The sequence below is a fragment of the Notamacropus eugenii genome, chromosome 5 (assembly GCF_028372415.1).
Source record: "Notamacropus eugenii isolate mMacEug1 chromosome 5, mMacEug1.pri_v2, whole genome shotgun sequence".
NCBI lineage: Eukaryota > Metazoa > Chordata > Mammalia > Diprotodontia > Macropodidae > Notamacropus > Notamacropus eugenii.
Genome location: NC_092876.1, coordinates 415,291,987 through 415,319,387, shown reverse-complemented (window position 1 = coordinate 415,319,387; position 27,401 = coordinate 415,291,987). Strand labels below are relative to the sequence as shown.

The 27,401-nt window shown below is 37.6% G+C and overlaps 1 protein-coding gene across 2 annotated transcripts in view; it reads right to left on the bottom strand.

The window, feature by feature from the left end:
• HSF2BP (heat shock transcription factor 2 binding protein) overlaps positions 1 to 27,401 on the bottom strand; it is a 99,700-nt gene that overhangs the window by 35,652 nt on the left and 36,647 nt on the right. Inside the window, exons 4-6 of one of the 2 annotated variants that reach the window (XM_072614833.1) lie at positions 19,654 to 19,830; positions 8,743 to 8,878; positions 1,406 to 1,523 (exon numbers count right to left, since the gene is read on the bottom strand). In XM_072614833.1, coding sequence (XP_072470934.1) covers positions 1,406 to 1,523; positions 8,743 to 8,878; positions 19,654 to 19,830 — 431 coding nt within the window. The remainder of the gene's footprint in view (positions 1 to 1,405; positions 1,524 to 8,742; positions 8,879 to 19,653; positions 19,831 to 27,401) is intronic. The other variant, XM_072614834.1, reaches the window with a different exon arrangement.

Genomic DNA, 27,401 nt, shown 5'->3' with positions numbered 1-27,401 from the left:
AAAGCAACAACAAAAAACAGAGGTAAACAGATTATTTTACCTATAAATACCCCCAAAGAGGAGCACAACCAAGGTAATTACAACTATAAAAAAGATTGAGGAATGAAATATTTGCAATCTCACTAATTATCTTTGCATTTGCAAAAAGGAATAAAAAATAAAACTGATTATCAGCTGATACAATCTGATTGACAGGTCAATGTCATCTAAGTACAAAACTTAAACCAAATGAAATGAAGCAAAAAAGTAGATCTGAACTTAAATATTTTTCCTGTTGTATCATTCAATGGCAGTGATTACTAACCTTGGAGTTTCAATATACATCAAAATCTTGGCTTAATTATATAAATATTTCTCATTTATGCTATACCACACATATGTATTTTAAATAAAATAGATTAAAATTGTAACCATAGCGTTACAGATGAATTTATGGGCAGGAAGGGATCCCAAAGGCTATCAAATTCAACTCTCCCATTTTATAAATAAAGAATCTGAGGCACACAGAGGTTAAGTGACTTGACTACTGACACAGAGTTAATTAGTGTCTGAAGTAAGATTCAAATTCAGGTCTTCCTGACTCTAACTCTAGCATTCTACTCACTATGTCTTACCTTGAGGTGTTACAAATCCCTCTTTGAAAATTAGTGATTGGTCTAAGGAACAGAAGTTCAGAATCTGAATTAATCTGAATTTATATCTGAATGGCTGAATCTGAATTCCATATTTTACATCTGTATATATTTATATATACAAACACACATGTGAGAGATAGATAACATATATGAGCATATGTGGATGAGAGCATGTGTGTATGCATGTGCATGCATGCATGCATGATGTGTGTATGGTGTCCCAAAAGTCTTAGTGCGATTTTAAGGTTTAATAGCTCATCACACGTATGAGAAGCACACTGCACAGAGAACTGGCCTTGAAGCCAGAAAGACATGACTGAGTTCAAGTCCTACCAGTTGACTATGTGACTCTGGGCAAGCAATTTAACCTCTCTGTGCTCTAGGCAACTCTAATACTGTAAACTGCAAAGAAGGTACTGACCTACATATGAGGAGTTTCCTCACCCAGGAGTTCCCAATGCCAATGATCATAGGTTCGGTCCATATTCCTAAGTATGTGTGTATGTGTATATGCACACACATATATACATGTATATGTGGTATGTGTATATACATATGTGTATATGCACATATATACATATACAAATATGTGTGTATATCTATACACATACATACACAACACAGTGCTCTCTTAACTCACCAAGAAATTTTTCCTTTCTATATTTTTAAAGGAATACTCCAAAGTGAATTGAGCTTAATTACATAGGTTAGTTCAATACATTTTAAGCAATAAGAAAATGAGCTTCATTTTTTAATATTATTCATCATACACTTTAAGTTTGGTACACTGTCCTGGCTTCAAGTCTTCCAGAAGTTGCATTATGGTGTCCAACAGTACACGACTTGAATTAACCAGAAATTCACGACCACAAGCTATGGCAGCAACATCTGCAAAAGAAAACATAAATAAAGTTCACTGTTAAAACTTCACACGGTTCCAACACTTAAATAGTTGTAAGAGGTTGTTCTTTGTGCATGATAATATCTGCTTTCGGCTTCAGAACTACAGAATATATTAAAAAATGGACTAAAATTTATTTTAGCCCAAGAACTGACAGGCCATAAAGCTGAATTGACAAACACAGCATTTTAACTAAGGTAGCTGAGATAGTCCTATTGTGATGAACAAACAACTCCTTTTGCAATGAAATACTGTTTTAATTTAATTAATGCATGTATTCAGAAGTAGAATAAATATTATGTTATACTCCCAGAGGATGCAGACGAAATGTCTGTTAAACTGTCAGTATCTGAATATTTGATGAGGGAAAAACCAGCTGACTACCATATAGCAAAGCCAAGGAAGAGAATATCTGCCTCAAAACATGTTTGTGTTTACTAATCACTTTTAACCAAGATAATAAAGTCACAAGTTACTAAACGGGAGCAGGAAAAAAAATAAAGTATCACCACTACTGATAAAATTTAATTACATGGGTCAGTAATGTCAACTTCGAATACTATTACTACTACTACTACTACTACTACTACTACCACTGCTGCTGCTGCTGCTGCTCCTGCTGCTGCTGCTACTGCTACTATTACCGCTACTTCTACTATTGCTACTACTACTGTAAAGTGCTTTACAAATATCCCTTTTTATTCTCATAACAACTTTTGGAAGCGAGTGCTTTAAACCCTATTTTACAAATAAGAAAAATACATTTGGCATAAAACACATTTCTGCCTTTGTTGTTGCTCAGTCATCTCAGCTGTGTTCAACTCTTCACTACCCCGTCTGGCTTTTCTTGGTAAAGATATTGAAGCAGTTTGCCATTTCTTTCTCCCACTCATTTTACAGATGAGGAAACTGAGGCCACAGGGTTAATTGACTTGCCCAGGGTCATATGTTTAGTTGAGTGTCTGAGACCAGATTTGAACTCAGGAAAATGAGGCTTCCTAACTACAGGTCTGACATTCTATCTGCTGTGACACCTAGCTACCCTTGCATCTTCTCGTGCCTGGTTATTTGTGAGTCCTTATGGAGCTCCTAGAAATGTGAGGCTTTGCCACAGGGATTAGTGAATCTGGGAATAACTGGAAGTTAATGTAAACTTTTCCAGAAAGAAACTAAATCAGATAATGTACTACAGTGTTGGATTTGGAGTTAAAAACACCTGAGTTCAAATTCTGACTCAGAGGAAGTGAAGGGAAAGGGAATAAATATTTCTATAGCACCTACTATGTGCCAGGCACTGTGTTAATCACTGCTTTACAAATGTCTCATTTGATCCACAAAGCAACCTGGGAGGTAGGTACCGTATTATCGTCATTTTACAGTTGAGGAAACTGAGGCAAACAGAGGTTGAGTTACTTGCCCAGGGTTACAGTGCTAGTAAGTGTTGGAAGCTATATTTGAACTCAAGTTTTCCTGACTCCAGGATCGGTGCTCTATACACTTAGCTGCCTCTAGCTATCTACGCAACCCTGGACACATTATTTAACCTCTCCCAGCCTCAGTTTACTCATTTGTAAAATGAAGATAACAACAGCACCTGCCTCCTAGGACTGCTGTAAGAATCAAAAGAGACAATATATACAAAGTATCTTTAAAACATCATCTAAGTGCTAGTTATTACTCTCATTATTATTATTGCTGTTGGAATTGATAGGCAGAAATTCACCTGAGTCTATAAGGGTATCCAAACTTTCTCCAGGGATTCTGGCAACACACAGGCAATCCAACTCAAGGTTGACACAAAAAAAATTCTCTCTATGTCATTACATAGGGCACCTAAAACTTCCCTCTTCCAGTCATGCAACACAGAGGGCAATCCACATGGAGTTCTACAATCACCCCCTCATTAAAATAAGTAGATCAGCTTAAGAAGAAAACACTCAGAAAATCCTCAGAAAGGTATAGGGCTCATAAAGGGGTAAAGCATTTGGGGGTTATTACTCTGTGTTTCTAGGTCATCAGGCAAATCTTACTTTATAAGCATCACAAACAAAACTGTCTAGAATCTCATCACTATAAAGCTAGCAGTTAGGCCTGCTTACAAGTACCAAAAAATTAACATGGATAAAATACCACAAAATCTAGGTTGTTGATATAGCTTCTCAACTCGTAAGGAACACAGTAATATAACATATATCAGTACATAAGTATTCATGTCTCAAACAAACTGTTGTGCCCTGTGCGAGAGGCACCAGGGTTTCTTGCACAATGGCCTCCAGCTTTCCCAGGTCTAAAACTCATCTGTGACCCAGACATTTAAAAAGCCTCCATGGGTGTGGCTAGCTTATTTGTTCAGGCAATTGTGTTGTTCCTTTCTTCAAGAAATCAGAGAGATTTCACACCTAAACTGAGAAAAGACATATCCTCCTTATATAACCTTGGGGTGGAGGTGGGGAGAGGGTAGAATCAAACACCCCATCTGTGATCTAGTACTGCTAGTAGGCCCCCTTTCTTCCCATCTTTTTCATACTTGTTATTATTTTGCCTATTTCTATTCAATGACTCTTTTGTTGTTTGATTGTTACGGTGTCGAGTGTGTTAATTCAAGTAGTAATGTCACCTATTGTTATGATCACTGTTATTATTTATTATATATTTCCTATATCATTAAAAATGTGTTATTTATTACAGATAAATAATTCGTGAGACCTTAATTTCACATGGGCAATTCATATCTCTCCACTTACTTAAACCTCTCTTTTTCTTGACCTATTTGGTATAGTTATAATTTCTAGAACTATAGAAAATAATAGTGATGACAATGGATATACAAACTTTACCCTTTTTTATTTAAAATTTATTTACTTACAGATAATGCTGACTCTCAGCACATTAATGAAAGGTCAATTTATTTCTACACTTTGCAATGTTTTTAATCTAAACAATAGTTTGATTTTTGTGAAAAAGTTGTTTCTGTATTTATAATCATAAAATTTTGATTGTTTTGTATCACATATGATAAATTCAATATGTAACTTAAAATGGTCCTAATTATCCATCATTCTTTTCTGACTTCCATTCTGTTCTCTTTTGTACATTTTTAAAAAATACTTCAATGATTCTAATTTCTTTCTTTTTTTTGACGACCTTACTCCTTATACTCATCTCATCTCACTATCGTACTCCAAAATTTAAAAAACAAAATAAATAAGTTTTTTTATAGATTTATTTAGTCCTGAAGGGAATACAGTGAAATCCTCTACTATTATGGTTTCACTTTCTATTTTGATGATGTATGTGTGTGCCTGTGTACATACATGCAGGCACATACATTATTGATATTAATTCATTATTTAAGGTGCCTGTAAGTATAATGTAGTGTTTGTTTTTATGGTTGCCTTTTCTGAAATCATGATCACTATCCCTGATTTCTGATTTGGATTTCCAAGTTTCTACTCAATTCTGATCTTTTCATCAGGAATATTTGGAAGTTTTCAAAATAGAAGATTTACTTTTTTCCCCTGATAGAATTATACTCAGTTTTGCCAACTGGGTTACTCTGGTTTACAAACTGTTTAAATCCCCTGTTTAAAAAAGTAGCGGCCAAATCTTCTGTGATCCTGACAGTGGTTCCTTGGTACTTGAACTCTTCTTCTGTGTTGGCTTACTTTCCTTTGATCTAGGTGCTCTAGACTTTAGTTATAACCTTGTGGACAGTTTTTACTTTGTAGTTTCTCTTGTATTGTATTCTCTGTATTTTCAATTTGCCTGTTCTTCTAGAGATGTGGGCAGTTTTTCTTTACTATTTTTTCACATCCAGATTTTTTCTTAAATGGTCTGCAAGCATCTAATTTCACTCCAGTCCTGAACCTGAACCACTATTTTAGGCTGAATCTGGCCTGACCGAGAACAGTGTGGTTTCCTTATATGCGTTTTAGAACTTAGAGATTTCCCTACGAAGCCTTCTGAAAAACTAAATTAGCATTTAACTTAGCATGCATATTAGTACACAGACTAAATATGATCATATAATAGGTTAATTTGAAAAGAGCTGGGGGGAGGAGCCGAGATGGTGGAGTAGGACGTACATACACTAGCTTTTCCCCCACAGCCCATAAAATACCTATAAAGAAAGACTCTCAACAAATTCTAGAGCAGCAGAAACCACAGAACAACGGAGTGGAGATTTCCAGCCCAGGGTGACAAGAAAGGTCTGTCCCACAGGACACTGAGCAGAGCCCAGCCCAACCTTGGCCACCAGGAGGAGGACTGAGCAGGCCTTGGGGGCAGAATCCCTAGCTGCAGTAGTGGCTGGTTTGCAGATCCCTCAACCCCCAGGCACCAAATGTCAGTGAGAGGGGTTTTTCAGCTGACCAAGAGAAGAGCAGAGTCTTCCCATAGCTCTGGCCTCAGGCAACAGCAGCAGCAGCTTCCACAGCAGCCCTCATCCATTGTGGGATCATAAAACCCCTGGGGGAACTGAGCAGCTGATCCTTACCTCAGCCCTGGGGGGCAGCCTTGCCCCCACCTAACACTCCTGGAGGAACTGAGCAGCTGATCTTTATCTCACTCTGAATGGCAACCTTACCCCTGGTGAGAGCCCTTGGGGGAATTGAGCAGTTTATCTGAATCTCGGCCCCCAGTGCTGACTTGGTGGAACTGGAGGCCAGATGGTTGTGGAGAGAAAACTCTACCACTCACAGATTCCAGGCACAAAAGTTTCTGGTGGCTCCCAGATGAGTGTACACACTTGACTGACTGTGCCACGATGGAGGAACTGAGATCCTACAGATCCCCAGAGTATACCCTATTCTTGACAAAGGACCCAAAAATCAAGTAACTGGTGGGGACAATGCCCAAAAAAGGGAAAAAAAAATAAGACTACACAAAGTTACTTTCTTGGTGAACAGAGATTTTCTCCCATCCTTCCAGATGAGGAAGAACAATGCTTATCATCAGAGAAAGACATAAAAGTCAAGGCTTCTGTATCCCAAACATCCAAAATAAATATTCTATGATCTCAGGCCATAGAAGAGCTCAAAAAGGATTTTAAAAATCAAATCAGAGAGGTGGAGGAAAAACTGGGAAGAGAATTGAGAGAGATGCAAGAAAATCATGAAAAGCAAGTCAACAACTTGCTAAAGGAGACCCAAAAAATGCTGAAGAAAATAACACCTTGAAAAATAGGCTAACTCAATTGGCAAAAGAGGTTCAAAAAGCCAATGAGGAGAAGAATGCTTTCAAAAGCAGAATTAGCCAAATGGAAAAGGAGATTCAAAAGCTCACTGAAGAAAACAGTTCTTTCAAAATTAGAATGGAACAGATGGAGGCTAATGACTTCATGAGAAACCAAGAAATCACAAAACAAAACCAAAAGAATGAAAAAATGGAAGAGAATGTGAAATATCTCATTGGAAAAACAACTGACCTGGAAAATAGGTCCAGGAGAGACAATTTAAAAATTATGGGCCTACCTGAAAGCCATGATCAAAAAAAAGAGCCTAGACATCATCTTTCATGAAATTATCAAGGAAAACTGCCCTCACATTCTAGAACCAGAGGACAAAATAAATATTGAAAGAATCCACCGATCACCACCTGAAAAAGATCCAAAAAGAGAAACTCCTAGGAATATTGTGGCCAAATTCCAGAGTTCCCAGGTCAAGGAGAAAATATTGCAAGCAGCTAGAAAGAAACAATTCAAGTATTGTGGAAATACAATCAGGATAACACAAGATCTAGCAGCTTCTACATTAAGGGATCGAAGGGCATGGAATAGGATATTCCAGAAGTCAAAGGAACTAGGACTAAAACCAAGAATCACTTACCCAGCAAAACTGAGTATAATACTTCAGGGGAAAAATTGGTCTTTCAATGAAATAGAGGACTTTCAAGCATTCTTGATGAAAAGACCAGAGCTGAAAAGAAAATTTGACTTTCAAACACAAGAATCAAGAGAAGCATGAAAAGGTAAACAGGAAAGAGAAATCATAAGGGACTTACTAAAGTTGAACTGTTTACATTCCTACATGGAAAGACAATATTTGTAACTCTTGAAACTTTTTTCAGTATCTGGGTAGTTGGTGGGATTATACGCACACAAACACACATACACGTACACACACAAACACACACATAAAGAGAGATAGAGACACAGAATACAGGGTGAGTTGAATAGGAAGGGATCATATCTAAAAAAATGAAATTAAGGGGTGAGAGAGGAATATATTGGGAGGAGAAACGAAGAAATGGAATGGGGTAAATTATCTCTCATAAAAGAGGCAAGAAAAAGACTTTTCAATGGAGGGAAAAAGGGGGGAAGTGAGAGGGAAAACGTGAAGCTTACTCTCATCACATTTGACTCAAGGAAGTAATAAAATGCACAGTCATTTTTGGTATGAAACCTATCTTACAATACAGGAAAGAGGGGGATAAGGGGAATGATGGAAGGGATGGCAATGGGAGGAGGGAGCAATTAGAAGTCAACACTCAGGCAGGAACAAGGTCAAAAGAGAGAACAGAAGAAATGAGGGGCAGGATAGGATGGAGGGAATACAGTTAGTCTTACATAACATGACTATTATGGAAGTCATTTGCAAAACTACACATATATAGCCCATATTGAATTGCTTGCCTTCCCAATGGGGACAGGTGGGGAGGGAGGAAGGAGGAGAAGTTAGAACTCAAAGTTTTAGGAACAACTGTTGAGTATTTTTCTTGCATACAACAAGGGGAAACAAGAAATACAGGTTATGGGGTATAGAAATTTATCTTGTCCTACAGGACAAAAGAGAAGATGGGGATAAGGGAAGGGAGGGATTTTAGAAGGGAGGGCAGATTGGTGGTAGGAGTAATTAGAATGTCCCGCGTTTTGGGGTGGGGAGAGGGGAGAGATGAGAAGAAAATTTGGAACTCAAAATTTTGTGGAAATGAATGTTGAAAATGTAAAATAAATAAAAAAGAAAGAAAAGAGCTGAAGCTCTGGATTTTTAAAATGTTTCCTCATTTAAATAGAAAATCAATCAAATGTTATGTTAACTTCAGAATTTTTTTAATGTGAACTCCCAGTTATCACTGTGGTTTGAGACATGTTATAAAAAAAGATTTCTGTGCACATATATAAACAAAATGTGCAGGCCTATACCATGTAAATATAATATATTCTCTAGACAGTACATTAAATATAAATGAGCTCCAAAAATTACTTACTTGTTATAATTCCAGCCAAAGCAAATACAAATTGATTTTCATCAGAATCCAGCTCCTGTTTTATATTCCCATCCAGTGATTTTACAAAACTCTCCATTGTTTGTCCAGTGATATTGAAAAACTTCAGTGCTTTACCCTGAAAGTTTGGAAAGAACAATTAAAAAGTTATACTCCTTTAAAACTTTTAAAAACAGAACAGGGAATGTTACTTGGTCTTTTTCCAAGACAAATGTTTTTTGAGCAACTACTCAGTGCAAAACACTGATATTATAAGATAACAAAACAGTACCTACCACCAAGTAGCTTATATTCTACTAAGGATATACAATATGCACAAAGATAACAGAACATAGATACAAGGTAATTTCTGGAAGGAAAAGAGCACCAACAACTGGCTGAATCAGGAAAGGCTTTTGCATGGGAGGTAGCACCTGAGTTGTGTTTGTTGAAAGAAATGCAGGATTCTATGAAGCACACATGAGAAAGAGCCTATGGCAAGGCGGAGAGTAAGAGTTGGAATGTCACGTATGACCACTGTGGCCACTGTGACTGAAAGAAGGTGTACAAAAAGGGGAATCAGATGAAATAATACTGGAAAGATAGACAGGAGCTAGATTTTAAAAACCTTAAATGACAAAATGAGAATATCTTACCCTGAAAGCAGTACATAGCTAATGAGGTTGTGTGAGTAGAAGAATGATGTTGTCAGATGTGTTTTAGGAATATCAACTTGACAACTGAGCAGAAGATTAATTAGAGAGAGGAAAGAGACTGGGAGGCTTATTAGAGTGATATTGTAATGGTCCTGTCAAGAGAATTCAAATGCCATAACTAGGGTTGAGAGTGCATAAGTAAAGAAAAAAAAAAGAATATAAATGATACTATGGAGGTAAAATTAACAAAAATTTGGAACTAACTGGACACAGGAGAGGAGGGAAAGAAAAGAGTCAAGGACTACTCTGAGATTACAAATCTAGATAAACATAAGAACTGTGATGCCCACAACAGAAAGTTCAGAAGAGAGATAGATTTATAAAGGCATTAGGAATCCCATCCAGGTACAGATGGTGGTAAAAAAAGAACTGAAGTTCAGGAGAAAGATTAGGATGGACAGATTTCAAAATCATCTGCATAAAGATAATTGCTGAACCCACAAAAACTGATGAAACCATCAACAGAGTATATCAGAGAAGAAGAGAGGGCCAAGCACAATCCCAAGGAATTTCAGGTTTAAGGGGTGGAGCACAGATCCATTCAGCAAAAGAGACTGAGAAGTCAGATAGGTAAAAGAAGAAGTCAAGGAAACCTAAGATTATCAGGGAAACCAAGGAAGGAGATAGTATCCAGAAGGAAGAATTAGCTGATAGTATCAAAAGCTATGAGGTCAGATAGAATGAGGAGAGAGAGAAGGCCTCATTCACTTATTCTCAGTGTTTTAAAAAGTTTGTGGTAAAGAAGTACGGAAACACACAACATGGAAAGGATAGAGTAAATGAAAACAAAGTAAAAACATATGAGAGGCAATGTGTTTTTACAACAGATAATGACAGAAAATGTTATTATGCTTATTCTACTTATTAAACCACACACTAAGTAAAACACTGACCTCCAGAAACAAAAATCTAATCAACTCATTACTTTCAATACCCATACCCCAAACTTTGTCTTCTAATTGATGTCCATATCTCTGACATTACATACCTCTAATAACTGAAATTTTAGTTATTTCTTTTTCCTCTATGGTTCACCTCCATTTACAACACATCACCAGGTTCTATTGATTTGTCCATTATAAGTTAATATTTCTTTGCTATTCTCATTGCCTAATTCAGGCCCAAATTAGCTCATGCCTAGAATACTGCAATGCTCCCCTGGTTTCCTTGCCCATTGAGTCTTTCACTGGTCCAAAAATAATAACAATTATTGATACATATACACAGTGTATTAAAAGTTTATCAAGTAGGAAAATGGTAGGTTCAGCATCAAGTGGGGTCTTGGGCAGTAGTAGTACTGAGAAGGTGTTTATGATTCTTTACAACTTTTTAGAACACTGGTCTTAATACAATTTAATACTTATCAAACAATCAATACTGATTCTTTGTATATGGAAACAAAGAACTTGTTTCAATAGGAATAACAGCAATCTACTTTGCATCTGCTGCTCTGCCTGGTTTCTACTTCACATAACTTCATCACTTCTAAACTTACCACTATACTGCTAACTTAAGCTCTGACTGACACCATCTCTTTCTGCCTCCTCTCCCCTCTGATTAGAGGGCTAGAGGGAGGAGTACCAAACACCTCCCAATGCCTTTCTTTATAGAAGGGAGAAAACTGGACTCTCAGATCACTCTACTTTGTATCTGCTGCTCTATCTGGTTTCACCTCCACAGAACAAGATACCCACTGGTATCTCTACCTTCCCCTGTCCCCTTCTCCCACCTTCCTGTCTCCTTTTGTGTACTGTCTCCCCCTTTAGAGTGTAAGCTCCTTAAGGGAAGGGACTTTTATTACTTTTATGCTTAGCACAGTGCCTGGCACATAGTAGGTGCCTAATAAATGTGTATTGGATTGCATGCTCTGTACAAGGAAACGAAGGACTTGTTTTAAAAGCAACCTGGGTCAGTCCGTCTGCCGGCCTACTAAGGACTTGTGATGGGAAAGGACTGTCCACCACTATTGCTGTTGGGATTTGGAATTTAATATTTTAAACTTCAAATTTATTAATTCATGCAGTGCATGTAGAAACACCTAATTAAACCAGTTGATCAAAAAAAAAAAGTTTGCCAAGTACTTTATACACACTTATCTTATTTGAGCTTCACAATAACTCTGTGGAGGTAGATATTACAGTTGTTATTATCCCCATTTTACAGATGAGTAAACTGAATCTCAAAGAGGTTGTGACTTGGCCAAGGTCACACAATTAGTAAATGTTTTAACTTGGGTTGCACTCAGGTCTTCCTGACTCCAATCACCCTATCTGCTGCACTATATCTATGTGCTGCCTAGAACAGACTGGTCCATGTGACAGTGCTTCAGATTCTTGGAACTATTATGTTCCCCTTACATTTTTTCTTCTCCAGGCTAATTTCCTTCGACAGATCTTGAACTTGAGGTATGAACTTGAGATCTTTAACCACCCTTATTTCTTTCCCTAAATATTCTCCACCTCATGTGGCACATTTTATGTAAGCAGAACAGAATAATCCAGATGTGGTACAGTAGAAATATCACTTCCTTATTACTAAACAATAAGCTTCTCTTTTTAAAATTTATTTATTTTTAGTTTTCAACATTCATTTCCACAAGATTATGAGTTCCAAATTTTCTCATCTCTCCCCTCCCCCGCCCAAAACACTGCATTCTGATTACCCCTTCCCTCAATCAGCCCTCCCTTCTATCACACCCCTCCCTTCTCTTATCCCTATCTTCTCTCTTTTCTTATAAGGCATGATAGATTTCTATACCCCATTACCTGTATTACTTATTTCCCAGTTGCATGCAAAAACAATTCTCAACATTCATTCCCTAAACTTTGAGTTCCTTTCCTCCCTCCCTACACTTCACCACTGAGAAGGCAAGCTATTCAATATAGGCTATATATGTGTAGTTTTGCTAAAGATTTCCATAACAGTCATGTTGTGAAAGACTAACTATATTTCCCTCTATCCTATCCTGCCCCCTATTTATTCTATTCTCTCTTTAGAACTTGTCCCTCCCCTAAAGTGTTTACTTCTAACTACTCCCTCTTCCCATTTGCCCTTCCTTCTATCATCCTCCCACACCCCACTTATCCCATTCTCCTCTACTTTCCTGTAGTGTAAGATATATTTTCATACCAAATTGAGTACGCATGTTATTCCCTCCTTAAGCCAAATGTGATGAAAGTAAACTTCAAGTTTTCCCTCTCACCTCCCCCCTTTCACCCTCCATTGAAAAAGCTTTTTCTTGTCTCTTTTATGAGAGATAATTTGCCTCATTCCATTTCTCCCTTTTTCCTCAAAATATATTCCTCTCTCACCCCTTAATTTTATTTTTTTAGATATCACCCCTTCCTATTCAACTCACCTCATGCTCTCTGTCTATATGTGTTGTGTTGTGTGTGTGTGTGTGTGTGTGTGTGTGTGTATAATCCCTCCAACTACCCAAATACAGAGAAAAATTTCAAGAGCTACAAATATTATCTTTCCATGTAGGAATGTAAACAGTTCAACTTTAGTAAGTACCTTGTAATTTCTCTTTCCTGTTTACCTTTTTATGCTTCTCTTGATTCTTGTGTTTTAAAGTCAAATTTTCTATTCAGCTCTGGTCTTTTCAACAGAAATACTTGAGAGTTCTCTATTTCATTGAATGACCATTTTTCCCCTGAAGTATTATACTCAGTTTTGCTGGGCAGGTGATTCTTGGTTTTAATCCTAGTTCCTTTGACTTCTGGAATATCCTATTCCAAGCCTTTTGATCTCTTAACATAGCAGCTGCTAGATCTTGTGTTATCCTGATTGTATTTCCACAATACTTGAATTCTTTCTTTCTGGCTGCTTTCAATACTTTCTCCTTGACATGCGAACTCTGGAATTTGGCTACAATTCTCCTAGAAGTTTTCCTTTTAGTATGTCTTTCAGGGGGTGATCAGTGGATGCTTTCAACATTTATTTTGCCCTCTGGTTCTAGAATATCAGGGCAGTTTTCCTTGATAATTTCATGAAAGATGATGTCTAGGCTCTTTTTTTTTTTATCATGGCTTTCAGGTAGTCCCATAATTTTTAATTGTCTCTCCTGGATCTATTTTCCAGGTCAGTTGTTTTTCCAATGAGATATTTCACATTATCTTCTGGGGTTTTTTTCATTCTTTTGGTTTTGTTTTGTAATGTCTTGTTTTCTCATAAAGTCATTAGCTTCCATCTGCTCCATTCTAATTTTTAAAGAACTATTTTCTTCAGTGAGCTTTTGAACCTCCTTTTCCATTTGGCCCATTCTGCTTTTTAAAACATTCTTCTCTTCACTGGCTTTTTAGGCATCTTTTGCCATTTGAGTCAGTCTATTTTTAAAGGTGTTATTTTCTTCAGCATTTTTTTAGTCTCCTGTAGCAAGCTGTTGACTCGTTTTTCATGATTTTCTTGCATTGCTTTCATTTCTCATCCCAATTTTTCCTCCACCTGTCTTACTTGATTTTCAAAATCCTTTTTGAGCTCTTCCATGGCCTAAGATCATTGCGCATTTATTTTGGAAGCTTTGGATGCAGAAGCCTTGACTTTTATGTCTTCCTCTGATGGTATGCATTGTTCTTCCTCATCCAAAAGGATGGAAGAAAATACCTGTTCACCAAGAAAGTAACCTTCTATAGTCTTGGGTTTTTTTTTCCTTTTTTGCGCATTTTTCAAGCCAGTTACCTGACTTTTGAGTCCTTTGTCAAGAGGAGGGTATTCTCTGGGGACCTTTAAGTTCTCAGTTTCTCCAAGGTGACACATATCAAATGGGAGGAATTTACTCCTCTCCTGGCCTGCATTCTGGGCTGGAAGCTACTGTAAGCTTTTCTGCCCAGGATCCTCTCCAGAGCCTCTACCAGCTCCACCACTAGCTCTCCTCCTCATCCCAGAGACTCCACTCAGGTCTGAGATCCAGATCAGCAGTTCAATTCCCCCAGGGTCTTCAGGCTGCAGGCTCCAAAAATGGACACTGCTGCTGCTGCTGCCACCAGGGATCAGGGGTAGGGAAGGAACTTGCTTCCTTCTCACCCAGGTGAAAGAGCTTTCTCACTGACCTTTGAAGCTGTCTTTGGTGTTTGTGGGTTGAGAGATCTGGGAATGGCAGCTGCTGCCCAGGATTCCATGCTCTGAGGCCTGCTCCAGTCCTGTCCCTGCCACAGTGCAATAGACCTTTCCTGTTGGCTTTCCAGGATGCCTTGGGCTAGAAATCTCTTTTCTCTGTCATTTTGTGGCTTCTGCTGCTCTAGAATTTGTTTAGAGTCATTTTTTACAGGTATTTTATGGGCTGTGGCGGGAGAGCTCCTACATGTTGTTCTTCTACTCCACCATCTTGGCTCCGCCCCTCACTAAGTTTCTCTTAATGGAACCTAAGATCACATTAGCTTTTCTAGGGGTTATATCATATTGCTGGTTCATTCTGAGCTTTTAACCTGTCAAACCTTATACTGTTCTCTAGTTATACCTCTCCCATCTCATATTTATGAGGTTGATCTTTTAGAGACAGGCGGCACAGTGATGAGGTAAGAGGAAACTCCAGCTCTGATGCTTCCTTCCTATACAACCTTGAACAAATCAATATATACCTCTCTGGAAATACATTTCTGCATCTTAAAAATGAGGGAGTAGAACTTTAAGATGATTCCTAAATTTGCTTATGACTCTTTACAGGAATTTGTGACTTTGTCTTCCTAGCTTTATCATTTGCCACATAAACATTCCACGCCAGTGTCACCCTTAGGGGATCATCAAGTCATTGCTGTCTTGACTTCTTCAAGTGCTCCTCTCACCATCTCCACTTCTCAAAATCCAACCTACCCTTTGAGATTTAGTTCAGATGTCATGTCCTTCCTTTTTCACTCTGGCTATAAGTACTCTCTCCTTTAACACCTATACTAAATACATATTATAACATATTACTCTTATTACATATGACTTTGTATTACAGTTGTTTTTGTACGTGCCTCATCTCCATGAGAAGCTTAAGCTCTAAGTTTTTTAAGGGATGAGAAAATCTTATACTTTTTTTGTGTGTCCCTCATTGTGATTATTAGTGTTGTTGTTTGTCCTTCGTGTTTGAAGAAGACAAAAGTGATATCACAATACTAGGGTCAACTTACAGTGTATCCAGCTATGGCTGATCATACCAATAAAAGCTCAGAAGGCTCTATCACAGGTCATGCACAAATAGTCTGTATGACCATGTGAAAGGGAGACACCTCTAAATTTGTACATCTCACATGTTTCATTTGAGCTTCCGCAATTCTCCTTTGCTCATAGAGCACAGTGCCTTCATTAATGTGGGCAGGCCATGCTAGATGATACTGTGCCAGTGCCTACTGTGTACCACAACTGATTCCAAAATTCTTTAGAGAGATCTTGATTGTGTCCATGTAGTGCCCCTTCTGACATTCATGTGAGTGTTTTCCTCATGTGATTTCTCTGTAAAATACTCTTTTAGGCAAAAGTATACTTGGCATTCAAGCAGCATGGTAAGATTATTGGAGTTGCACTCTCTATAACAGAATTTGAATGACTGGCACTTCAGCTGGAGAAAGAACTTTAGTGTCCAGTACTTTATTTATCAGATGGTCTTCAGAATCTTCCTAAGACAATTCAAATGGAAATAATTCAATTTTCTGGCATGGTACTTATATACTGTATAGGTTTCACAGGCATATTATAATGAGGTCATCACAATGACTCTGCAGATTTTCAATTTGGTAGATAGTCTAATATCTCCTCTACTACACATTTTTTGGGAGCCTCCCAAATGCTGAGCCAGTTTAGTGATATGCAGGCATCCACCTCATCATCTGTGTATATTCTTGGAAAGTATACTGCCACAGTAAGTGAACTTATCCATGGCATTCAAAATCTTCTCTATTTACAATAACCAATGGTTCCATGTAGAGATAGTGCAGTGCTGGCCGGTGGAGAATTTTTGTTTGGTTGGTTTTTTTGGCACTAATTCTTAGGGCACAATTAAATGCATAAGCAGTAGAGCATCAATCCATACATTGTTGCATCTCAGTCTTAGAGGCTGCACGGAGAGCACAATCATCTGCAAACACAAAGTCATGAACTAACTCGCCCTCCTCTTCAGTCTTGACTGGCAGCCTTTTCAGGTTAAATAATTGACCATGGGTGCAGTAGTTGACTTTGATGGCATTTTTGTCCTTGTTGAAGGCATCTGACAATATCACTGAAAATATCATGCTAAAAATCACAGAAACAAAACAACAACCCTGCTTCACTCCATTGGTTGACTTCGAAAAAGTGAGAGTTACTGTAGTGTTTTAAGTACTGAAAAAATCTTTGTAAAAAAAAAAAAAGATACAGGGGCAGAGCCAAGATGGCGGAGTAGAAACACACAAATACGCTAGCTGCGAACCCACAGCCCATGAAATATCTGTAGAAAAGAGCTGCCAATAAATTCGGGAGCAGGAGAAGCCACAAAACAGCGGAACGGAAAAGATTTCTGTTCCAGAGAGCCTGAAAACCTCTCGCAAAAGGTTTTTCGCGCTGCAGATGCAGAGCAGAGCCCAGCCCTGCATTGGCCACCCAGCGCTAAGAGGAGCTGATCCAAGCAGGCTTCAGGGACAGAATCTCCAGCAGCCGCGCGGGTCCCTCCACCCACAGGTGACAAGGGTCGGTGAGAGGGTCTCTTCGGCGGGTCGAGAGGGGAGTGGGGAGCCCCCATGACTCAGGTCCCCTCGGGAGGCACCAGCAGAGGTGGGAGTAGACCAGGGCTCCCCAAGCAGGCAGGAGCCTGGATCCATTGTTGAAGGTCTCTGCATAAACCCCCTGAGGGAACTGAGCCTGTGAGGCAGTCCTGCCCCTACCCAGGCAGCTGAACTTGATCTCACGCTGAATAGCAGCCCCGCCCAAAGCCCTGAGGCTGGGAAGCAGCATTTGAGTCTCAGACCCCAAGCATTGGCTGGGAGGATCCGGAGGCGAGGTGGGTGTGAGGAGAATATTCAGAGGTCAAGTCACTGGCTGGGAAATGGGAAAATTCCCATTCTGGGAATCCCAGAAAAGGGAAAAAAACCAAGACTATAGAGGGTTACTTTCTTGGTGAACAGGTTTCTCCTCCCCTCCTTTCTGATGAGGAAGAGTGGTGCTCACCATCAGGGAAAGACACGGAAGTCAGGGCTTCTGTATCCCAGCCCACTCAATGGGCTCAGGCCATGGAAGAGCTCAAAAAGAATTTTGAAAATCAAGTTAGAGAGGTGGAGGAAAAGCTGGGAAGAGAAATGAGAGACATGAAGTCAAAGCATGAACAGCAGATCAGCACCCTGCTAAAGGAGACCCAAAAAAATGCTGAAGAAAATAACACCCTGAAAAATAGGCTAACTCAATTGGCAAAGGAGGTTCAAGAAGCCAATGAGGAGAAGAATGCTTTCAAAAGCAGAATTAACCAAATGGAAAAGGAGATTCAAAAGCTCACTGAAAAAAATAGTTCTTTCAAAATTAGAATGGAACAGATGGAGGCTAATGACTTCATGAGAAACCAAGAAATCACAAAACAAAACCAAAAGAATGAAAAAATGGAAGAGAATGTGAAATATCTCATTGGAAAAACAACTGACCTGGAAAATAGGTCCAGGAGAGACAATTTAAAAATTATGGGCCTACCTGAAAGCCATGATCAAAAAAAGAGCCTAGACATCATCTTTCATGAAATTATCAAGGAAAACTGCCCTCACATTCTAGAACCAGAGAGGAAAATAAATATTGAAAGAATCCACCGATCACCACCTGAAAAAGATCCAAAAAGAGAAACTCCTAGGAATATTGTGGCCAAATTCCAGAGTTCCCAGGTCAAGGAGAAAATATTGCAAGCAGCTAGAAAGAAACAATTCAAGTATTGTGGAAATACAATCAGGATAACACAAGATCTAGCAGCCTCTACATTAAGGGATCGAAGGGCATGGAATAGGATATTCCAGAAGTCAAAGGAACTAGGACTAAAACCAAGAATCACCTACCCAGCAAAACTGAGTATAATACTTCAGGGGAAAAATTGGTCTTTCAATGAAATAGAGGACTTTCAAGCATTCTTGATGAAAAGACCAGAGCTAAAAAGAAAATTTGACTTTCAAACACAAGAATGAAGAGAAGCATGAAAAGGTAAACAGCAAAGAGAAGTCATAAGGGACTTACTAAAGTTGAACTGTTTACATTCCTACATGGAAAGACAATATTTGGAACTCTTGAAACTTTTCAGTATCTGGGTACTGGGTGGGATTACACACACACATGCACACACGCACACACACATAGAGACAGAGTGCACAGAGGGAATTGAAGAGGATGGAATCATATCTTAAAAAAAATGAAATCAAGCAGTGAGAGAGAAATATATGGGAGGAGAAAGGGAGAAATGGAATGGGGCAAATTATCTCTCATAAAAGAGGCAAGCAAAAGACTTTTTTAGTTTGGGGAAAAAGAGGGGATGTGAGAGAAAAACATGAAGTTTACTCTCATCACATTCCACTAAAGGAAGGAATAAAATGCACACTCATTTTGGTATGAAAACCTATCTTACAATACAGGAAAATGGGGGATAAGGGGATAAGCAGGGTGGGGGGGATGATGGAAGGGAGGGCATGGGGAGGAGGGAGCAATTTGAGGTCGACACTTATGGGGAGGGACAGGATCAAAAGAGAATAGCAGTAATGCGGGACACGATAGGATGGAGGGAAATATAGTCAGCCTTATACAACACAACTATTATGGAAGTCATTTGCAAAACTACACAGATTTGGCCTATATTGAATTGCTTGCCTTCCAAAGGGAGGGGGTGGGGAGGGAGGGAGGAAAAGAAGTTGGAACTCAAAGTTTTAGGAATAACTGTCAAGTACTGTTCTTGCTGCTAGGAAATAAGAAATACAGGTAAAGGGGTATAGAAAGTTATTTGGCCCAACAGGACAGAGGAGAGGATGGAGACAAGGGTAGAGAGGAATGATGGAGGAGAGAGCAGACTGGTGACGGGGGTAATTGGAATGCTCGGTGTTTTGGGGTGGGGGGAGGGGATAAGGGGGGAGAAAATTTGGAGCCCAAAATTCTGTGAAAATCAATGTTAAAAGTTAAATTAATTAATTAATTTAAAAAAAAAAGATACAAAGAACTGAGCCTTTTATATAAAAGTATTAATATAACTACCATATCCTTTAAGTTATTTAATGTTGGACTATAATACCAGAGGTAGTTCACATAGGATGCTTACTCCTCCCAAGATTGCTTTTACTACATCCTCACTGCTGGAAACACTCCACAAAAGGGTACATGTTGCTGCTCCCATTTCTGTACAATATTCTGCCTGCTGCAATAGTTGCTGCTTCAATTCATTCAGCTGCTGTCTAAGAGCCAGTTTCTCCTGAAATTAAATCAGAACAAAATATCAGAAGATTAAAAGTATCATTCTATTTCTACTCTTATTCACATGTAATAGTAAATTAAAATAAAATTCTAGCACTGTAAATGTAAATGATAACTAGAAAACCTGACTCATGAAAATTATTTCTTGGAGAGTCATTATCCAGGGCAAACAAAGTTCTGAAAAGGAAGGATACTACTGGGTGCAACTGTTTTATATCTTTTTAAATTTTCTTTTTTTTAATTATGAATTTGACAAACATCAACAAACAAGAATATATCCACATACAAAGGAAGAAAAGGAGACTTGTATATGAAACAAGTCTCTATTATGTGCAACTTATTTTTTCTGTTTTTTAATTTATTTTCTGTGTTCTACAATCACTTCCATATAACTTAGATTTTTTCCCCCTCCCTCCACCTCCTTCTCCCCACCCCGAGACAGCACACAATTTTATATAGGTTCTACACATACATTCCTATTAAATATATTTTCATCTCAGTCATGTTGCACAGAAGAATTAAAATGAATGGGAGAAATCATAAAACAAACCAAAATGTAATACGAAAGAAAATGTTCTGCTACATTCTGCGATTGAATTCCATAGTTCTTTCTCTGGATGTAGAAGGCATTTTGCCTTAAAAGAGTACTGGGAATTTTTTAAGTCCCTGCATTGCAATGAAGCAGTATTGCTGGGTGAAAGGGTATTGTGCAACTTATTTTTAAAGTATTTATTAAATTGAACACATTAAGACCCCTGTTTGTGTTTCCTAAAACAATAGCTCAGATTTCCTACCTTTAATAGTCAGAGGTGACAACTAGTTCAAAGCAAAAATATATAATATATAATGAAATTTCATAGTAAGAAAAGATACAATAAAATGTTTCCCCAATAAACCTCCCACAAACACACACCATCAGTAAGAAACATGAATATATATTGGGAATGGGAGTGGAAAGGCCAACATGTAAGAAATATGTTTGGCCAAGGTGAATGAAGAGAGGGGCAACTCATGCTTCTGATGCGTTAGAGACATTGATGTCTTCTGGTGATATCATCACACTGCCCCATTTGGCTTGCTTCCCACTCTAACATGTAATTTCAGCTTGAAACTGCTCCACTAGACTCTGGATGTCAAATGTGTAAGCTCCACTGAACACTGTTTCACTGAAAACTGCTCTACAGATACAGTCAATTCCAAAAGCGGTTTTGATTAACCACAGTCTTCACTTAGCATTGCCGGGTCTAATCCCACTGGGACTATATGGATATGAAACTTCTGTCTGCTTGTGACAGAAGACTGTCTGCCAGCTGAAGACAATCTCTAGGGCTACTTCTGCTTGGATCCTTTAGCTCAAAGCCAAAAAGGTATCTTTATAGCTCTTAGAAAAACAGCTACCCCAACCACTAATGAGCAGAAGTCCTAGGAAAACATGCTTCTTATTTACAGACTAATGGTATTTACAGACTAACCTCTCTTATTCTCTTAAGAGTCATGGTTATGAGACCTCTAAACTATATCTAGAAATTATCAGCTCCAGGCATCAAGCTCATTAAAACAAAGAAGAGAAAGGACACTCTTAGCTAACGAGTTAGTGCCCTCAGTCTTAAATCTACCTTTTCTTTGGACTCAATTTTTTCTTTGGACTAAACAGCCTTTAGCGTCTCTGGAGACGTCACTTATGGCAAGCAAACCTCCTTTAACTTCTAAAGCCTAAACTATTCCTTATCATTATCCATGTAAAGGCTATTACTGAATAAACACGAAACAGTTCTTGGGCACTAGGTTCTCCAGTTTTTCCACTCCAAACCTCTTCCATCCTCCCATGTAGATAAGTAGGCATGAAAAAGGCAGAGTCAAAAGAAGCCCAGGTACAAGGTTATTGTCTCATCTACCAGTCTAATCACATTCTTGGCGTACTATATGTTAGATAAGGTTAATAAAGGCTAAGCAACCAGTAAACAACAAGCCCAGTAGATCATGTATTCCCTATACTTTTCAGTCAACTGTATAACTATGAAAAAGTGTTCTGTAGTAGAAATGTCTGTCCCTCTCCTCCAAATAATGGCTTTAAAGATACCCTTCATATATGTATAGGTTGTTCTTATAAAATTTTATAAAAATGAGAAAATAGTCACATGCATTCCGTAATTATAGATGTCTTCTCAGTTACTTTTCTGGGGAAAAGGGGTAACAATAGCATCAATGAGCTTACCCATGTTTTGGTACTCTGGCCTTTCACTGAGGTACAATAAATACAATAAATAAAAACAATTCCTTAATGTTTTAAAAACTGTATCACCTTCAGTATGGATTTCCTTTGTATCTATGTGGCCTTTCTTTCTCCTCCCAAATTCATCTTTACACCATTCCTGTATCTTCATATAGCAGCTTAAATAAGGTAGTTTCAATGTCACTGACCATCAAGTGAAAAGGATTTATTATGGATATGTAATGTGCCAGACAATGTGTCAGGGATTAGGCAGACACACAAACATGAAAGTTTCTGATCTGAAGGAACTTACGTTATACCAAGGGAGACAAAATGCAAACATACACAGGATATATATCAAAGGGAGGAGAAGAGTACTAGCAGCTAACAACTATGGGGACCAGGAAAAGAATCTTACAAAGGTAGTACTTGAGTCTAAAAGGAGACCAGGAATTTCCAGAAGGGGAAGAAAGGAGGAAGTGAATTTCAGTCATGAAGGATAGCATGTACAAAGTCCCAGAGACAAGTGACAGAGTATCAAAGTATAGAAAGAAGACTAGATCAGCAGAACATAGTATGCAAGAAGGAAAGTAATATGTAATACAAGTGAAATGATAAGAAGGGCTTGGGTTTTGAAGAATTTTATTTTTTATTATTACTAACCTAACAAGAATGAATAAACATGTACATATCCATATAAACAGGAGAGAAAAAGATGTTTGAATAATAAATTATGAATCTTTTTTACATACAAGCTAGTTTTTTAAAGTACATATTAAATTTAACATGGTAGTTACAATAGCACTCTGATTCTATGTATTCCCTTTTGAACTTCTAGCCTTCTTTATATTTTTAAAAATGTTTTGTTGTCATACTTTTCTTTTTTTTGTTGTTTTCACTATATCTACTCCCTTCCCTTTATAATTCTTTCTCCCTCAAAAAAAAAACAAAACAAAACTCATAACAAATATAGTTAAACAAAGCAGTCACAACTGGCCTTGTCTGAAAACAAATGTCTCATTCTGAATCTCCATGTCATCATCTCCTCATAAAGAGATGAGAAATATGCTTCATCATTTATCTTCTGAAGTCACAACCAGTTACTGCATTAATCAGAGATATTAAGTTATTCAAAGTTGTTTTCTTCTAAAAAATTGTTATTATTTAACAACTTTATTCTGGTTCTGCTTGCTTCACTCTGAATCAGTTCATAAAAGTATTCCCAAGCTTGTTTAAATGTATCGCATTTCTCACTTCTTACAGCATAATATAATATTTTATTACATTCATATACCATAATTTGCTTGTCATTCTCCAATTAATGGGTACCAATTTTGTTTCCAATTCTTTGTTACAACAAAAGTGCTGCTATAAATACTTTGGGGCTTACAGGATCTTTCCCTCTTTCTTTGATTTCTTTTTACCTAATTTGTACCTAATCATGGCATTGCTGAGTCAACAGGAATGAAGTTTAGTGGCTTGAGAATTAAATTCAAATTGTTTTCCAGAATGGCTATATTAATTCACAAGCCACAAATAAAACATTAGTGTATCTATCCTACCATATCCCCTACAACAACTGTCATTTACCCATTTTTGTCATCTTTGTCAATCTAAAGATGTAAAGTGTAACCTCAGAAGTGTTTCAATAAACATTTGTCTTAAGATTTATTATTTGGAACGTATTTATATGCGATGGTTGATAGCTTATTTTTCTTTCTTTAAGAACTGCCTGTTCATATCCTTCTGTCATTTATCTACTAGGAAATGGTTTTTATTCTATTTTTATATCCATTCCCAGTATTTCTTGACCATCAGACTTTTATTAGGTCAACAGCAAGGACCAAAGAAACTGAGTTTTGGACTTAACATGGTTAGGGTAGTTCAATTCAAAATGTTAATAAGATAATTTTATACTTATTTTAAAGGTAATTTTTTTTCTTTCTACTCCTGCTAGGTTTAGTAATATAAAACTATTAAAATTTTTTACAGACTTGAATTAAAAGAACTCCAAGAGTAGTTGTTAATGGTCCAGTGTCAACGTGGTAGGCACTCTCTGGCAAGGTACTGCAGATTCATGCTTGGCACTGTGATGTTTAACAAATCTATGATTTGAATAAAGACAGAGATCCTCAAGTTTATAGAGGACACAAACCTCGGAGAGATGATTACTATACTGGACAACAAGAGTCAGGATCCAGAAAAGACTAGAATAGTCAGCTGAATCTAAAAAGTTGAAATCAAATAAATATAAAGGTAAAATCTTTCATTTGGGTACCAAAAAATTAAATTTATAAGATGGAGGAAGCATGGATAGAAGGTGTTCTAAAAAAAAAAAAAAGATCTACAGGTTTTAATGAGCTATAAATCCAGTACTTGTCATCAGTATATGGCAGCCCCCAAAAAGCTAATGAGATCTTGGATTGCGTTAAAAGAGGCATGCCTTTTGGCAATAGGGGGATGATAGTTTCACCGTACCCTGCTTTAATTATCTTCATTATCTTAGATCTCATTTGAAGTAAGTTCTGAATGCCAAAGTTTTAAAGGGCATTGATAAACTTAAGAGTACATATAGGAAGACAACCAGGATGCTGAAGGGCACTGAGTCCATTTCATATGAGGATTAGTTAAGGAACCAGGCATGTTTAGCCTGGAAAAGAGGGGGAATATCACAGCTATTTTCAAATATTTGTGAAGGATATTAGACTTATACCATTTGTTCCTACAGGGCAAAACTAGGAACATTAGGAGGAAATTAGAAAGAGGTCAATTTAAGTTTTGTTGGGGAAAACTTCCTAATAATTAAAGCTGTCCAAAAATGGAATGGATTATGGGGGGTGGGAATGGAATTCTACCTCTTCAGGGATCTTCAAGCTAGAGATGGAAAACCACATATTTGGCAATATAATAGTGTGGATTCTTTTCATGGACAGGGTCAATAGATGGCCACTGAGATACATTCCAAATCTCAAATTCTATGATTCTCTGATTTGGCGATTCTGAAAATCCAGAACTCTTGCAACTAGACTATGGTTCCAAATTGTAAAGAATCTGCATACATAGGTATGTGCAACATATCTCATTAAGAGTATACCCAAGGATTTTAAATTGTCTTCAAAGGCCAACACTAATTAGATATTCAAACAAAAAGGTTATTATTTTTACGTATAATGCACGTCTGTCATTGTCAGAGCAATTAGTTTGTTTTGCCTGCTACTACCTCAAACAGGAAAATAAAAAAAGACTGAGGAACCGGCTTCACATGTAATGAAAGAGCCCTACTTCCCAATTCAGAGAGTGCCCAGGTATTTTGACTGTTTCCTGTCCTCATCACTTCTAGTAAAGAGCAATTTTTAGATTGGCTGCTGAGCTAGGAATGAAAATGTGTACAAAAGACAATGACTGGACGATCTGGCCCTTTTTCATTCTTTGGTAGCGAGCAAGGGCAGGATGCTACTGGCTCTCAGCTACCTCGAATCTGAAAGCAATATTAACAGAGGGTGCAGTGGCCTCCTGCTGACAACTGCCTGTCTCCCCACCTGGACCAACATGTGGCCCATGAATACAAGCCTCTATTCTTTGCCTCTTTGTCTGTTTTCCTGATCTCAGATTTAAAAAAAAAAGTATCTAAACAGGCTATAACCTTGTATGCTTCAAAAGGTTGGGATAGCAAATAGTTGAGATCGAGGAGCTAGAGGCCAAGCCAGATTTTCTGGCAGCCCATTCCAGTGAGAAACAAAGTCCTAAGTGACCAACTTGATATCATACAGAAGAGGATTGAGCAGGATATGGTGGCATATGCCTGTAATGTCAACTACTGGCTGGCAGGTCTTGAGGCAAGGGAATTCTGAGCTGCATTGGGTTCTGCTGATGCAGTGTCTAAACTTAGTTCAACATTAATGTGGTATGCTCCCAGGAAAAAGGGGCCACCAAGTTGTCTAAGGAGGGGCAAAAAGGAAGCAGGTCAAAGCTTTAATCCCAATTAATAGGAGGGCCATGAGTAGCTCCTGCATTCAAGACTGAATGAGACAGAGAGAACTAAACCTAAAACTTTTTTTAAAGAGCGGAAAGGGTTACACTGTGAAATGTGAGTGACCTAAAAACAAAAAAAAAAAATCACTAAAATTTTTTAAAAATAGATTGAAAATATTCGAGGTCACTTATGACCAGAGTTACAGGAATTTTTCCAACCTGCTATTGCAGTAAATAAGCTAAGATCTGGCACTTAAAGAGCCTTAATTTACTACCATATGGGATCTATCAAATGAAGGGCAAAGATGAACTTGAATAAATTTATTTCATGGATGAGACTCCTGGTTTTTATTTTAGCTTCAGAAAAGTAAGTTGTTTCAGTGTGCTCTTGTTAAGTTTATAAAATATTCATTTAAATTTTGCTGTATAGCAGACACCGTTTTTGCTCTGCATGCTCATTTTGCATTTGACAGTAACTTCAAAGCCTTCAACCTGGGTCCTGGAGAAATTTTCCCCATGAAGGCATAGAAAGGCTAACACCAAAAAAATTTTAAAAATAAAAACAGTTGTTTTGTTTACTTGAAGTAAACTAGTAGGAGAAGGCTCAATGTTCATAGCAGTGTGCTTAGAATATTTCACTGTTTCTTTTTTTATATTACATTTGAGCTCTCACAGTACATTCAGATATAGTCAATGTGTCATCCAGACAGACATCACAGGCGCCTAGTCAACTTCGAGAATACAAAGGACATAATTTAATTGGTCAAAAATAAAGTAAATATGAACAAATAAAATGTTCAAATGAACTATATTTTTGTCAAAATATCATAAAAAGGATATTGGTTCATGGTGTCTGGTCAGTAGTAACATTAGCAATTACTGAAACCATTTTTTCACTTAGTAAAGGCAAAATCTTTTGTGGTATAACATTTTTGAAAGGCCATAATTAGACTATTTTAGATGAGAGAGGTAGCATTAACATTATAAGGTCATATTTTGGGGGTAGATTGTCAAGATTTATTATTAAAAAAAACTTTCAGCTTTCATTAAATCATAATTTCCCCTTAATGGTTTCCATCATTTGGTCAATCAGAAGCTACATTACTCTTTGATTATGGAACATTTCTTCTCTATCCATTGACAGATAAACTTATTCATGCTCATCTAACAATAGTAGGTTTCCATTCATTAAATTTGACCATTAAGAACATAAGATTTTGAAAGATGGTGATTTTTTAAAGTTTTATTAATTATTTTTGTTTTACATTACAAACACAGATTACTCTCAGTTTGTGAGAAATATCCTGTAACAAAATAAAATGGTCAAGTAAAGCTAATAGTACCAGGGATCTCATCTGAAAATGCATGCAACATTTCAAATCTGG